The sequence below is a fragment of the Oncorhynchus gorbuscha genome, linkage group LG03, assembly GCF_021184085.1.
Source record: "Oncorhynchus gorbuscha isolate QuinsamMale2020 ecotype Even-year linkage group LG03, OgorEven_v1.0, whole genome shotgun sequence".
Classification (NCBI taxonomy): Eukaryota; Metazoa; Chordata; class Actinopteri; order Salmoniformes; family Salmonidae; genus Oncorhynchus; species Oncorhynchus gorbuscha.
In genome coordinates, this window is record NC_060175.1 from 65,380,406 (window position 1) to 65,395,931 (window position 15,526).

Sequence of the window (15,526 nt, forward strand, 5' to 3'; positions counted from 1 at the left end):
CAACCCTGTGAATTTCCTGCCAATGTAGTTTGATCTTTTCCAGCCATGTGCATCATAGAAAAGCTGGGTGGTTGACTTTCACGAAGTAGAGTGGTAGATTTACCTTCTGCTTGTTGAGCTCCACTGTAACATTCACACTTCCTCTCACTGGAACAATCTCACCGGTGTGTGTTTTCGGACATCGTCTCCATGGGCTCTGCTGCGAACTGATGTAGTTTCTCCTTGTATAAAGCCACAGACAGCATTGATACGGCTGCTCCAGTGTCCACTTGCCCCGTTCTGCTTTTCCATCCTGCAGCAGTGTTACCCATTATCTGTGTTCATTGTCTGAAATGGACAAAACATGCTCCCTCTGTGTGCTCCACGTCATGCACTTTCTTTTTGTCACTTCCTGAAGTCGCTTTTCTTTCATTCAGCCATTTTGTTTGATTCAGTCTTTTTTTTTTTTTTTTTTTTTGGCACTTAACAAAAAGTATCGGTCTGTAATATTGACAGAGTATTTGAGTGCGCTGTGTACATGTTTGAGGGAGAAAGGGAGTATGTTACAAGAAGGTGTGTTTCCGCCTGTGTGCATGGGTTAGCACAGCTGTAAAATGCCTAGATTGGTGTGTCTCACACACACACACACACAGAGTCAGGGCTTATTTATGTGTCTCTCCTTCAGCAGCCGGCGTATGGGATTGTGTCTGTAGAGAGATGATGTACGCCACGATAGCCTCTGTTCCCGCTCTACATCCATCAGACTACACAGCACAGCCGCACCACATCACTTAGCTTTATAGACCTGTCTGACAAGCCACACACACACACACACACACACACACACACACACACACACACACACACACACACACACACACACACACACACACACACACACACACACACACACACACACACACACACACACACACACACACACACACACACACACACGAGCACATACTAAGAAAAGCGACGTGTGTCCGTCCGTGTCTGTTACCGCGGGTGTACCGAACGTGAAGTATGTGAGGATGTCAAGCACACTGCATAGTTGGTATGGCTATGTATTGTAGATCAAGTGCATTTGAGAGTGTACTTAAAGCCAGTGTCACGTCATGTAGCCGAGTTGCCAAAAAAAACTTCTCACCTGAGAAAACAAAGATGCTGTCGCCCCCCCCCCCCCCATATTATACACACGACAATACCTTCATTAAAGGACAAAGTGTGCGGCACAAAGTTTGTACAACGTCAAGTGTATCAACTGTAAAGCAGCACGGCTGATTGTCTATTGTCCTCTCATCCAGTGCAATCACACAGGACACAAGCTTGGAGGCACACCCTCCGCCATCATCTTCATTACACAGAGTAGAGGGATGAAATGTCCCAATGCATACACCTACACTGTGCTGCCACTCAAAATAAGCCCCCCAGACCTGTCCACAATGTCTGCTTCCACTCTTATCATTATCCCCCCCAATCAAAACAGACAGAGCCAGCCCTCCCTCCCAACCGTACCCCACCTCGCAGTTACACTGAGGAGCACAATCACTCTCTCCACCCGCCCCCGCACATTAACACACACAAGGCTTTAACTGTGCTATGACTGATGAGATACACAGAGAGAAAACATGACAAAAAAACGTTATGATTCTGAGCGTACCGATGAGTCGTCAGTGATGCACATAGTGTGGATGATCTATTTCTCATGTAATGTCTAGAGCGACGCTATTGGCTATATGTGTGGGTGTGTGGGGACCATGCTATCCAGGGATAACGCTATTGGCTATATGTGTGGGTGTGTGGGGACCATGCTATCCAGGGATAACGCTATTGGCTATATGTGTGGGTGTGTGGGGACCATGCTATCCAGGGATAACGCTATTGGCTATATGTGTGGGTGTGTGGGGACCATGCTATCCAGGGATAACGCTATTGGCTATATGTGTGGGTGTGTGCTATTGGCTATATGTGTGGGTGTGTGGGGACCATGCTATCCAGGGATAACGCTATTGGCTATATGTGTGGGTGTGTGGGGACCATGCTATCCAGGGATAACGCTATTGCACAGAACAGTAACCTTGACTCCGCATCGCTAACACATCAGGGCATAAGTGTTGATAAACAGTACTTGAGAACACACACACAGCTGCTGCTACACACACACATCTCAAACAGCGGAGGAAACACAGGTGACTGATTGAGTGTTGCCTTACCTTTCCGCGATGACACGGTGGTATCTGCAGATGAAAGGGAGGGAGAAAAAAAGAGAGGAGTGTTAGGAGTCGACAGGCTGTTGTCTCTGAGACACATCAAATGGCGGAGATGACAGCGGCAGTCGGTGATTGGTTGGGAGGGGGTACAATGTCGTGGCCCAGATGGGGAAACCAAAAGGGGGTCTCTCATCTCAGCCCTCTAACAGCACAAGCACTCCACTTCAACACGCACACACACACACACACACACACACACACACACACACACACACACACACACACACACACACACACACACACACACACACACACACACACACACACACACACACACACACACACACACACACACACACACACACACACACACTCAACCACTACTGTTGCCTTTGAACGATCTTGTGGAGGGAGGTGAGCGAAGGAGGGAGGGAGAAAGGTAAAGAGGAGAGGGAGGTAGAGAGAGCGAACGAGAGAGGAAGACACTGGGCTAAATAAATTGAGAGGCCTTGAGAGTGAAGAGCAGAGGATGCCTGAAATTCCCAGTCAACTGCGATGCATTATACAAGTTACTGTGAGTGGAGATTTCTCATAAGTAGAGCAATGACATCTCGGCTCCTTGAGAGACTGCACAATCTGAAAACATGTCAGGATTTATCCCTGGGCCTAGGAAGGAGGCACTTCGGACCAATAAGGTGGGGAATAATATTTTTTTTTTTGGGGGGGGGGGTTGTAGAGGCTCTCTCTTCTTAATGGACGGGTCCAAAGTGCCACAACAACAGAGGGAAGAGTAGGAGTGAAAATAGTACATTTTGCTTATGGTTTGCATAAAATATTTACCACAAGTCTGTTTATAAGCTCCCAAGGTTTCATTTTTATGTGATAGACTTCTCAAGTCGGGAGGACTGCGAAATTAAATAAAAGTGTAAAAAAAAAAATGTGTTTCTTTTGCTCTCAGTGGTCCAAATCCTTGATCACATTTGTGTACTGGCCGGACGCCCAAGAAGCCCAAACGGCCACAGACGGGCCGAATCCGGGGTGGATTTGCGTTGGGTTGAGCTAAAGGGGAGATATAATCTACTGATTTGCCTAATTGCCAGAATAAAGATGGCCTCCATTGTTGCGTTTGGCATCGATCAAAGCAGCGCGGCGTGCGATTGGGCATAGGGTTTTAAGGCTTTAGCTGTTTTTTGTTTGGCGAGGTGTTCTGGGGGATTTGGGCCAATATTCCCCCGCTGGTTATTACACGCGTCTGACTGTCTGTTACGGGTAGCTTCACAGCAGTGAGATGGCCCTACCTGGACACAAACTACCTTCTTCTAACTGGTACAGTTGGTGTTGGCATGTTCTGGTGCCCATGCCACATTCCATCATGCCAACTCTACCGTTGCCATTGGACAAACCGTGCAGCCATGAGTGCTGTGGATTTAAAACGGTCTACAGATAAACGGTGAAAAACAAAGGCTGAATCTTGTTCACTGTAGGACTTGACACGGGGCCCCACAACATCACCACTCGTGTCAATAGGGGCGAAACAGCGCCTTTTACTCCTTAAAGGCGGCTAGAGAAATTTGGCTCCAAAAAACTACCGCCTCACTGTCGAGAGCGTCTTGACCGGTTGCATCATGGCCTGTTACGGGTGGTGCTCCGTCCACAACCACAAGGCCCTCCAGCGGGTGGTGAAGACGGCCCATTACATCACTGAGTCCATGTTCCCACCCATTCAGCAGTGGTGTAAAGAACTTAAGTAAAAAAATACTTTAAAGGAATACATACGTCGTTATTTGTATTTTACTGTTTACATTTTTGACAACTTTTACTTCACTACATTCCTAAAGTAAATTATGTACTTTTTACTCCATAAATTTTCCCTTACACCCAAAAGTACTCGTTACATTTTGATTCACACAATTTACACACTTATCAAGAGAACATCCCATGGTCATCTCTATTACTTCTGATCTTGCGGACTCACTAAACACATGCTTCGTTTGTAAATGATCTCTGAGTGTTTGAGTGTGCCCCTGGCTATCTGTACATTTAGAAACTGTGGCAGTCTGCTTTGCTTAACGCAAGGAATTTGAAATGATTTAAACCTGTACTTTTACTTTTGATACTTAAGTATTTTTAAAAGCAAATACTTTTTGACTTTTACTCAAGTATTATTTTTCTGAGTGACTTTCACTTTTACTTGAGTCATTTTCTATTAATACGGTATCTTTACTTTTACTCAAGTATGACATTTGGTACTTTTTCCCACAACTGCCATTCAGGACCTCGACTTGAACGCTGCCTGAGGAAGTACCGCAGCATCAAGAACCCCACACACCCACGAGCTGTTCACTTACTTACCGCCGGACAGACGGTATCGGAACATAAGGTCTGATATCAACAGGCTCAGAGACAGTTTCTATCTGCAAGACATCAGACTGCTGAACACTTGAGCTGCACTGACCACCTGCACTGACTCTCCGCACCTTAGCACCCATGCACTCACTCACTCACTCACTCACTCACTCACTCACTCACTCACTCACTCACTCACTCACTCACTCACTCACTCACTCACACACCCACACACCCACACTGACATATAATCTACACGCACACACACCCACACTGACATATAATCTACACGCACACACACCCACACTGACATATAATCTACACACACACACACCCACACTGACATATAATCTACACGCACACACACCCACACTGACATATAATCTACACACCCATGCATGCACGCACACATGCACACGCACACACACACTTGCTGCTACCAGACTCTTTACTATTGCTAATACTTATGTATTAAATGAATTAAACAACACACCCTTCCCTGATACACGTGTAAATATCGGACAATAAATTGTGCATTCCTGTATTATACTTATGCTAAAATGCCTATTATATTCTACTGAGCCATTTACTTTATGTTCGTATTCTTATATCTTATTGTTTCTTATTGTTGTTGCATCGTTGAGAAGGAACCTGCAAGTAAGCATTTAGTTGGACAGTGTATACCTTGTGTATCCTGCATATACAGTGGGGCAAAAAGTATTTAGTCAGCCACCAATTGTGCAAGTTCTCCCACTTAAAAAGATGAGCCAGGCCTGTAATTTTCATCATAGGTACACTTCAACTATGACAGACAAAATGAGGGAAAAAAATCCAGAAAATCACATTGTAGGATTTGTAATTTATTTATTTGAAAATTATGGTGGAAAATAAGTATTTGGTCAATAACAAAAGTTTATCTCAATACTTTGTTATATACCCTTGTTGGCAATGACAGAGGTCAAACGTTTTCTGTAAGTCTTCACAAGGTTTTCACACACTGTTGCGGGTATTTTGGCCCATTCCTCCATGCAGATCTCCTCTAGAGCAGTGATGTTTTGGGGCTGTTGCTGGGCAACACGGACTTTCAACTCCCTCCAAAGATTTTCTATGGGGTTGAGATCTGGAGACTGGCTAGGCCACTCCAGGACCTTGAAATGCTTCTTACGAAGCCACTCCTTCATTGCCCGGGTGGTGTCTTTGGGATCATTGTCATGCTGAAAGACCCAGCCACGTTTCATCTTCAATGCCATTGCTGATGGAAGGAGGTTTTCACTCAAAATCTCACGATACATGGCCCCATTCATCCTTTCCTTTACACGGATCAGTCGTCCTGGTCCCTTTGCAGAAAAACAGCCCCAAAGCATGTTGTTTCCACCCCCATGCTTCACAGTAGGTATGGTGTTCTTTGAATGCAACTCAGTAATTGAGTTTTTACAAAAAAGTTATATTTTGGTTTCATCTGACCATATGACATTCTCCCAATCTTCATCCAAATGCTCTCTAGCAAACTTCAGACGGGCCTGGACATGTATTGGCTTAAGCATGGAGACACGTCTGGCACTGCAGGATTTGAGACCCTGGCGGCGTAGTGTGTTACTGATGGTAGGCTTTGTTACTTTGGTCCCAGCTCTCTGCAGGTCATTCACCAAGTCCCCCCGTGTGGTTCTGGGATTTTTGCTCACCGTTCTTGAGATCATTTTGACCCCACGGGGTGAGATCTTGCGTGGAGCCCCAAATCGAGGGAGATTATCAGTGGTCTTGTATGTCTTCCGTTTCCTAATAATTGCTCCCACAGTTGATTTCTTCAAACCAAGCTGCTTACCTATTGTAGATTCAGTCTTCCCAGCCTGGTGCAGGTCTACAATTTTGTTTCTGGTGTCCTTTGACAGCTCTTTGGTCTTGGCCATAGTGGAGTTTGGAGTGTGACTGTTTGAGGTTGTGGACAGGTATCTTTTATACTGATAACAAGTTCAAACAGGTGCCATTAATACAGGTAACGAGTGGAGGACAGAGGAGCCTCTTAAAGAAGTTACAGGTCTGTGAGAGACAGAAATCTTGCTTGTTTGTTGGTGACAATACTTATTTTCCACCATCATTTGCAAATAAATTCATTAAAAATCCTACAATGTGATTTTCCCCTCATTTTGTCTGTCATAGTTGATGTGTACCTATTCTGCCCTTGAGTTGCGTTCCCATGCAAAATAGACAGATAGCTAACAACTAAGTCTTCAATAAAACTCCCAAGGCGTGACTTTTCTTGAATGAATATATTGAAACGTTTATGTTGTGAAACTGCAAAATACAGAAAAGAATATACTTTAGTGTTCAATTCACACCGACATACTGTAGATGTACATTAAACATTTGAAGTTGCATAAATACAAAGCACGCTCTAAGGTACCATGCATCTGGCATGATGCCAAACCATATAGCTAATTGTTAACCATATGGTAATTGCTCCTTTCATTACTCTAATAATGTATAACCATCTATGTAGAATAACAAAGCATATTACACTAAAAACAGTAACAGAACTACAGAATTGTATATTTTACAATTCGTTTGCATGACGCATGAGCAAAGTAATACAGCTAATGACATACACAAAAGGCATTTCAATTTGTGAGTAAATGCAACCAACATTGATATGTAAGAAACTCTATCAATAACAAGATTATCATCATTAGCTAAATGCTTGAATCGAACTTACAAACAAATATTTTTTCAAGGATGAAGCGTGACAAGAAATAACTACATTGAAAGACCTGCACCGTAGCGTTGTTTGTAGCTGCTTCTATGCGTGCAAAACAAATTCTGAACTTCCCGTTTGCGTTGACTTTCTAAGTACCAGAAAGCGCCACTAGGGGGCAAATAACACAATTGAACACAATGAAAATCCAATTTAACCATTGTAATAAAATAATCTGTTACCTTCTAACAGGATGGCAGCACACTCCCCGCCTGGTATAATGAAATTGTGCCACTATTAAATAAAACATATCAAGAAACAAATAATGTCCTTTCTATTTTTATCTTTTGTCTCTAGGATGCTTCAGAAAGAAGAACAACAATCTCTGAGATTGGTCTCAGAAACACCTTAGCAGCTCCTTGCTTGACAATTTTTAGTTCTACTTTCCTAACCTTTTTGTCAGTCCTGGGAAAGGTTTTTACCACAAGCCCGACTGGCCAGTCATTTCTGTGTGCCTGACTGTCTTTCAATAAGACAACATCTCCCACTTTTACATTTGGCTTTTCTGCTGTCCATTTTCTGCGTCTCTGCAGCGTTGTCAGGTACTCCTGTCTCCACCTTTTCCAAAAGGTGTCAGCGAGACACTGGACTTGCTTCCACTGTTTTCCATGAAGGTCGTTCATGCTGAAGTATCCGGAAGGGGCTGAGGTAGCGCTGGTCTTTTGTGTAAGTAACATTGAGGGTGTGAGAATGGTAGGCATGTCAGGGTCGGTTGATACTGACACTAAGAGTCTCGCATTGATTATTGCCATAACTTCAGACATAAGAGTGCTCAAGACCTCATGTGTGAGATGAGTGGAGCCCGTCTGAAACAGCATAGCATCAAGAATGCGTCTGGCAACCCCAATGAGTCTCTCCCAAGAACCACCCATATGAGACGAGTGTGGAGGATTAAATATCCAAGTACATCCCTTATCTGAGAGGTATTTAGTCAGTTCTGAGTCATTTGTGTCGATACCCAGTTCCCTGCAGGCACCTATAAAGTTTGTACCTCGATCAGACCTTAGCACTTTTGCTGGACCACGGATAGCGAAAAAACGCCTCAGCGCGTTGATGAAGCTGGATGTGGACATGGATTCGATAAGCTCGATATGGACTGCTCTAGTAGACATACATGTAAAGAGCACCGCCCAGCGCTTGGAGTCTGCACTATCACCTCTAGTGCGACGAGTTATGACATTCCATGGTCCAAACACATCAAGTCCAACGCTGGTGAATGGTGGTTCAGATGTGAGTCTGTCTGCAGGCAAGTCAGCCATTTTTTGGTCAACTAGCCTCCCTCTAACCTTGCGGCAGGTGACACACTTGGGAATGACACCAGAGACCAGACGTTTGCTCCCAATAATCCAGAAGCCTGCTGCTCGAATAGCTCCATCTGAAAAATGACGGCCTTGGTGAGCCACTTGCTCGTGATAATGTTTTACCAGCAGAGTGGCAACATGATGTGTCCGTGGGATGATGAGAGGATGTTTTTCGTCTTGTAACATGTCGGCGGAGGATAAGCGGCCTCCCACCCTCAGCAACCCATCCTCATCAATCACTGGGTTCAGCTTTTTGAGTGTACTTTGCTTTGGGAACTCTTTTCCTTTTTCAATGCATTTGAATTCCTCTCTGAAGGCTTCATGTTGCACACAGTGAATGATTGCTGTTTTGGCTTGTGACAACTCACTTGTACCGCATGGTTTATTACAGTCATGCCAGCCTCTGCAGCTGGTGTTGTCTGCACCTTCATGGAAGGATCTTGCAACATGAATGAGTCGTGCTGTGGCTCGATTGAGAGTTTTCCAGCTTGAGAACCTCTCAAAGCGATGAGAGCCGAGTTGAGCTCCAGAAACTTTAGAGGCAAAGACAGTGAAGTCTGGTCGAATCTCTGCATCTGTGTGAGGCTCTACAAGGTCAAAATTTATGTTCTCAGGCTTACTCGAGTTTGTTTGGGTCAGGAACGGTGGACCTGAGAACCAACTAGTGTGTTTTAAGAGCGCAGCAAGTATGGGCCTGGTTGCATGGTCTGCTGGATTGCTGCCAGTGTTTATATAGCACCACTGATCTGGATGGGTAGACTTCCTGATGCGAGTTATCCTATTGGCAACATAAACATATAATATTTTGGTGACATTGTGGATGTAACCGAGAACTATCTTACTGTCTGTGTAGAACTTGGCTGCATGTATATCAATGTCAATTTCGTATTTGATCAGTTCATACATTTCAACAGCTAGCAAAGCCGCACACAGTTCTAGGCGTGGGATAGTGTGGGCCGGACGAGGGGCCAATTTTGATTTCCCCATGACAAATCCAACATGGCATTGACCTTCCGAGTCAATAACTCTCAGGTAGGCTACCGCTCCTATGGCTACTGTAGAGGCATCCGAGAAGATATGTAGCTCTCTTCTTTGAGTGGTAGACAAGGAGACTGGGATGTAGGTCCGCTGTATATTCATATGTTCCAACTCCATCAAAGATTCCTTCCACATTTTCCATTCCTCTTCTTTTCCTGTGGGAAGAGGGGCATCCCACTCACTCTGATCAGAAGAGAGTTCTCTGATTAAGGCTTTACCTTGCATTGTTATTGGAGCCACGAACCCAAGGGGGTCATAAAGACTATTCACTGTGGACAGGATGCCTCTCCGCGTAAAAGGCTTCTCATTGTGGGACACCTGGAATGAGAAGCTGTCTGTTTCCAGGTTCCAAGAAAGTCCCAGACTCCGTTGAAAGGGGAGAGGATCCACTCCTAGGTCTTTCGCACGGTCCTCCATAGGGAAGGCTTCCATAACTGTTTTGCTATTGGATGCAATCTTGTGTAGTTTCATGTTGGACTCCGCCAACATTGCTTGTGTTTTTCTTAGAATGTTGACAGCTTCTTCTGTACTAGCTACTGATGTCAGACCATCATCGACGTAGAAGTTCCTCACTACATATTGCTTGGGTTCTGACCCGTGTTCCTTCTCACCCTGTAGCGCTGCTCGTCTCATGCAGTAGATGGCTACGGCTGGTGAAGGGCTGTTCCCAAATACATGGACTTTCATCCTGTACTTAGTTATGTTTCTATCTGGGTTGTTGTCTTCATACCAGAGAAACCTTAAGTAATCTCTGTGATCCTCACGTACACCAAAACAGTAAAACATTTGTTGCACATCTGCTGTTAGTGCAATGCAATCCTTGCGGAAACGCATTAGGACACCCAAGAGTGTGTTGTTTAAGTCTGGACCACTGAGCAGAACATCGTTAAGTGACACGCCTTGACACTTAGCACTGGAGTCAAATACTACTCGTATTTGTTCAGGCTTTTGTGGATGGTAAACACCAAATATGAGCAGATACCAACGTTCTTTGTCTCCCTCTAGTGGCTGTGAAGGTTCGGCTTGGTCGTTATCCAGCATCTTTTGCATGAAGTCAATAAAATGATGCTTCATGTCAGGCTTTTTGTCTAAAGTCCTGCGAAGTGATGTGAGACGGTTCATGGCCTGCTCCCTGTTATTAGGAAGGCGACGTCTATTGGGGCGAAAGGGTAGTGGAGCCACCCAGTTGTTTCCATCATCCTGGAAAACCTGTTTGTCCATAATGTCCAAGAAGGCTTTGTCCTCCACTGATGGTGCTGGTTTATCATCGTCTTGTGTTTTGTCGAACACGGAACATCCCAGGCTGTCTGTGTTCACAGTTGTGATTGGATCTCTCGAGTGCACTGTAGAGGGAGAGATGTGTTTCTGAGCTACGCTGTTGTAGTTCTCTTTTACCTGGATGATGTCAGGGCAAGGGCTCAGATAGGATGTGCGACCATTTTGAAGTATGTTTGTCCTGAACACGTTAACATTGGCTGGTCGGTGAGCCGTTCCCAGACAGACCTCACCCACAATGACACACCCGAGGTCGAGTCGCTGTGCATAAGGAGTGTCGTGGGGCCCATTGATTTGCTCTCGTACCTTGTGTACCCTTAAGATGTCTCGTCCTAAGAGCAGGAGGATGGGAGCGTCTGGGTCCACAGCTGGAATTCTGTCCATAACTGGTTGCAGATGGGGATGATGATACGCAATGTCGGGGGAGGGAATCTCCATCCTATCGTCTGGCATCATATCACACTCAGAGTAGGGAGAGTGAGCTGCATGTGTCCATCTATAGACTCCACCATGAAGTTGACGGCTCTCCTGCCTGAAGTCTCTGTTACCCCAGAACACGTCTTCATGGTGTATGGAGCAGGGTTGTCATTGATGTTGAAGAGACTGAAAAACTCTGTCTTGGCCAGAGATTTGTTACTTTGTTCATCAAGCACTACATACATTTTGACAGCTTTCTCTCTTTTCCCAGCCGGATAAGCTTTGACTAAGCATATTTTTGAACATGATATTGGATTGACTGCCTCACCACAGATCTCTGTACACTTTGAGGTGACAGATAGAAGAGCATCGTCACCTTGCTCCCCGCCATTATCTGTCTCTGCTGTAGCGGTGTATGTATTTGTAGGGGCTGGGCCTGGATGCAGAGCAGCAAGATGCCTGTCGCTGTCACACTCAGAGCACTTGATTGAAACCTTACAGTCTTTAGCTCTGTGCTGAGTTGACCCACAACATCGGAAACAAATGCCATTGTCTTTGAGATATGATTTGCGCTCATCTAGAGTTTTGTATCTAAACCCACGACACGTTTTAAGAGGATGAGGCTTGTTATGTATTGGGCAGTGACGGTCAGGGTTTTCAACCTTTGTCTTACTGGGTTTGGTTTGGTGGTCTGAAGCCTCAGATGACACATCTGTCTTGTATACAGTCACAGGTGTCTTGCTGCTGTACCTGGCAGGTTTCTCACTTTTCATGGACACCTGGTTAGTTGAGGTGTAGAGGGTGAAGCTAGGGTCATTTCTAATTTTCGCCTGGTTCCTGATGAATCTCGAGAAGAAGGAGAATGGTGGGAATGCTACCCGATAGTCCTCCTTATATTTGGATCCCTGTGCTATCCATTTTTCTTGTAAACTGAATGGAAGTTTCTCTACAATAGGGTTTACCCCCCGAGATGTGTCCAGATAAGCGAGGCCTGGAAGGTACCCTTCTACTTTAGCACACTCCAGTTCGAGAAGAATGTCACCTAGTTCTCTTAGTTTGTGATTGTCTTTGTTAGCCAGTTTTGGAAAATGGATGATTTTCTTCAACAGTGCATTCTCGATCACTTCGGGTGTACCATAGCACTCTTCTAGTCGTTGCCAGACCATGTTAAGCCCTGCTGTTGCGTTGAAAATATGGACAGATCTAATTCTGTTTGCTTGCTCAGATGACTCTGCTCCTAGCCACTTGGTAATTAGATCTAACTCTTCCCTGGCTGATAAATTCAAGTCTCTGGTCGCATTGAGAAAGGATGCTTTCCATGCCCAATAATTTTCAGGGCGATCATCAAACTTCAGGAGTCCTGAACTCACCATCTCACGTCGTAGGAGGTACTTGGTGAGGTCTGGTGCAACTTGTGACTCAGGGAAGTTGTGTGTGTGTGTGACTGGAAGTGGGCTTGCTTTCCATTTCCACCATGCTGCTGTTCATTTCTTTTGAACGGAGAGTCTCTGCTCATGTTCTGTTGTTTGCTACTTTCTGGATTATGGCATGTAGCTGGGTCAACACTAAGCTCTTGTTTCTCCACTTCAAATGGAAGTTCAGCAAAGTAGGGCCTAGCATGTTGTTGTACGTACTCACATGTACGTTGGACTGGACTTAAGGGCTGTGTCCCGGTGTCTAGTTCTTTGCGATGCTCTCTGCGTTCTGATCCTACAACTTCTTCAAAGGCTGCAGCTTCAGCCAATGCAGCAGCAGCTGTTCTCTCAACTTGGAGAACATATAAACTTGCCTCGAGGTCAGCTTTTTGCTTCTCTGTTTCTGCCTTTTGCTTCAACAAGCTGGCCTCTATTTCTGCCTTTTGTTTCATCACAGAAGCTTCCTTCTCAGCAGAAGAGACTTGTGCGCGTGCTGCCTCCGCCTTGGCACGTGCTTTGACGGCTGCAGAACTCGCCGTTAAGGATCTGCTTGACTGTTTTGATGACCTTGATCTTGTAGATTGAGACTTGGTCCCAATGTGCTGAAGAGGCTCTTCCATCTCTCTCTGTTGAACACCTGGCTCTGGTTGTTGCATCGTAGACTGCTGGTCTTCCCTAGGATAAGAGGCTGTGTTGGCTGATGAACGTAGAAACATAACCACCGTGTGCAGTTATTCTTGTGCTTGGGCCCGCTGTGATGATGTTTTTTCACTATTCTGCCCTTGAGTTGCGTTCCCATGCAAAACTAGACAGATAGCTAACAACTACATAGATGGTATAACCATCTATGTAGAATTACAAAGCATATTACACTAAAAACAGTAACAAAACTACAGTAGTGTATATTTTACAATTCGTTTGCATGACGCATGAGCAAAGTAATACAGCTAACGACATACACAAAAGGCATTGCAATTTGTGAGTAAATGCAACCAACATTGATATGTAAGAAACTCTATCAATAACAAGATTATCATCATTAGCTAAATGCTTGAATCGAACTTACAAACAAATATTTTTCCAAGGCTGAAGCGTGACAAGAAATAACTACATTGAAAGACCTGCATCGTAGCGTTGTTTGTAGCTGCTTCTATGCGTGCAAAACAAATTCTGAACTTCCCGTTTGCGTTGACTTTCTAAGTACCAGAAAATGCCACTAGGGGGCAAATAATAAAATAATCTGTTACCTTCTAACAGGATGGCAGCACAGTACCTATGATGAAAATTACAGGCCTCTCATCTTTTTAAGTGGGAGAACTTGCACAATTGGTGGCTGACTAAATACTTTTTGTTGCCCCACTGTAAGACTAATACAACTTGAAAATGGTTATATCTCTCCAAATCCTCATTGAAAGAGAGTGACCTTAACCACTCAGAGAGAGAGAGAGAGAGAGAGAGAGAGAGAGAGAGAGAGAGAGAGAGAGAGAGAGAGAGAGAGAGAGAGAGAGAGAGAGAGAGAGAGAGAGAGAGAGAGAGAGAGAGAGAGAGAGAGAGAGAGAGAGAGAGAGAGAGAGAGAGAGAGAGAGAGAGAGAGACGGAGACCTCTATATCCAAGTAGAAAATATCTTCTAAAATATGAATGTAACTCTATCATATTAATGAAAACAGAAACACAACGTGGATTCTGTTGGTATCTCAACCCGATCGTCCCTCGATTCACTATCTATAATGCATAACCACTATTTGACGCTCCACTTCTGGAAAGTACTCATGCGATCATGTGGAAGAAGTGATATGCAGTTTAAAGCCCTCAAACAGTGAGACGGCAGAACAGCAGTCTGTCCTCTACACACATGTACGCGATATGGAGAGTGAATTACTCATCCCACATGTAAAAAACAGGTGTGTTTTTATCATTGTGAATATTTACTTTAAAGTTGCTTCATCCATTTTTGGACTTCTGAATTCATGATATGTACCCATTGATCCTTGAAGAATATAACTTGCCTCATGAGCTTAGTTCAACCGTCACACCTCATCAGATTTACGCCAATGTTTGTAAACAAAGCCGACGTCAACAAATACTACAGTACACATCCTCAAAACATGGTTAAAACTATAATACTACAGTACATCCTCAAAACATGGTTAAAACTATAATACTACAGTACATCCTCAAAACATGGTTAAAACTATAATACTACAGTACACATCCTCAAAACATGGTTAAAACTATAATGCTACAGTACACATCCTCAAAACATGGTTAAAACTATAATACTACAGTACACATCCTCAAAACATGGTTAAAACTATAATACTACAGTACACATCCTCAAAACATGGTTAAAACTATAATGCTGATATCTTGAATAGGCGATCCTTGCATCCATAGCTGCATCACTGCTTGGTATGGCAACAGCACCGCCCTCCATCGCATGGTGCTACAGAGGGTTGTGCGGACAGCCCCGTTACTACATCACTGGGACCGAGCTCCCTGCCACCCAGGACCTCTATACCCACTGTTCCTAGGCCGTCATTGTAAATGAGAATTTGTTCATAACTGACTTGCCTAATTAAACAAAGGTTAAATATGATTATTTTTTTAAACAGGCGGTGTGAAAAAGCTTGGAAAATCGGCAAAGACTCCAACCAAGCACACACAAACAGGCTGTTGCTACTCTGTTTATCGTATATCCTGTTGCCTAGTCCCCTTACCCCTATACATATCTACCTCCATCACTCCTGTATCCCTGTTAATATGGTATTGAAAGACTTAAAAAATAAATAATA

General features: G+C 44.3%; 1 protein-coding gene across 2 annotated transcripts in view; it reads right to left on the reverse strand.

The window, feature by feature from the left end:
* Nucleotides 1-15,526, reverse strand: part of LOC124031714 (cadherin-4-like) — a 380,434-nt gene that overhangs the window by 198,121 nt on the left and 166,787 nt on the right. The window contains exon 3 of one of the 2 annotated variants that reach the window (XM_046343303.1): nucleotides 2,196-2,219. The exons of the other annotated variant lie outside the window; for it this stretch is intronic. Within the exon in view, the coding sequence (XP_046199259.1) occupies nucleotides 2,196-2,219 (24 nt within the window). The remainder of the gene's footprint in view (nucleotides 1-2,195; nucleotides 2,220-15,526) is intronic. 2 annotated transcript variants of the gene reach the window in all.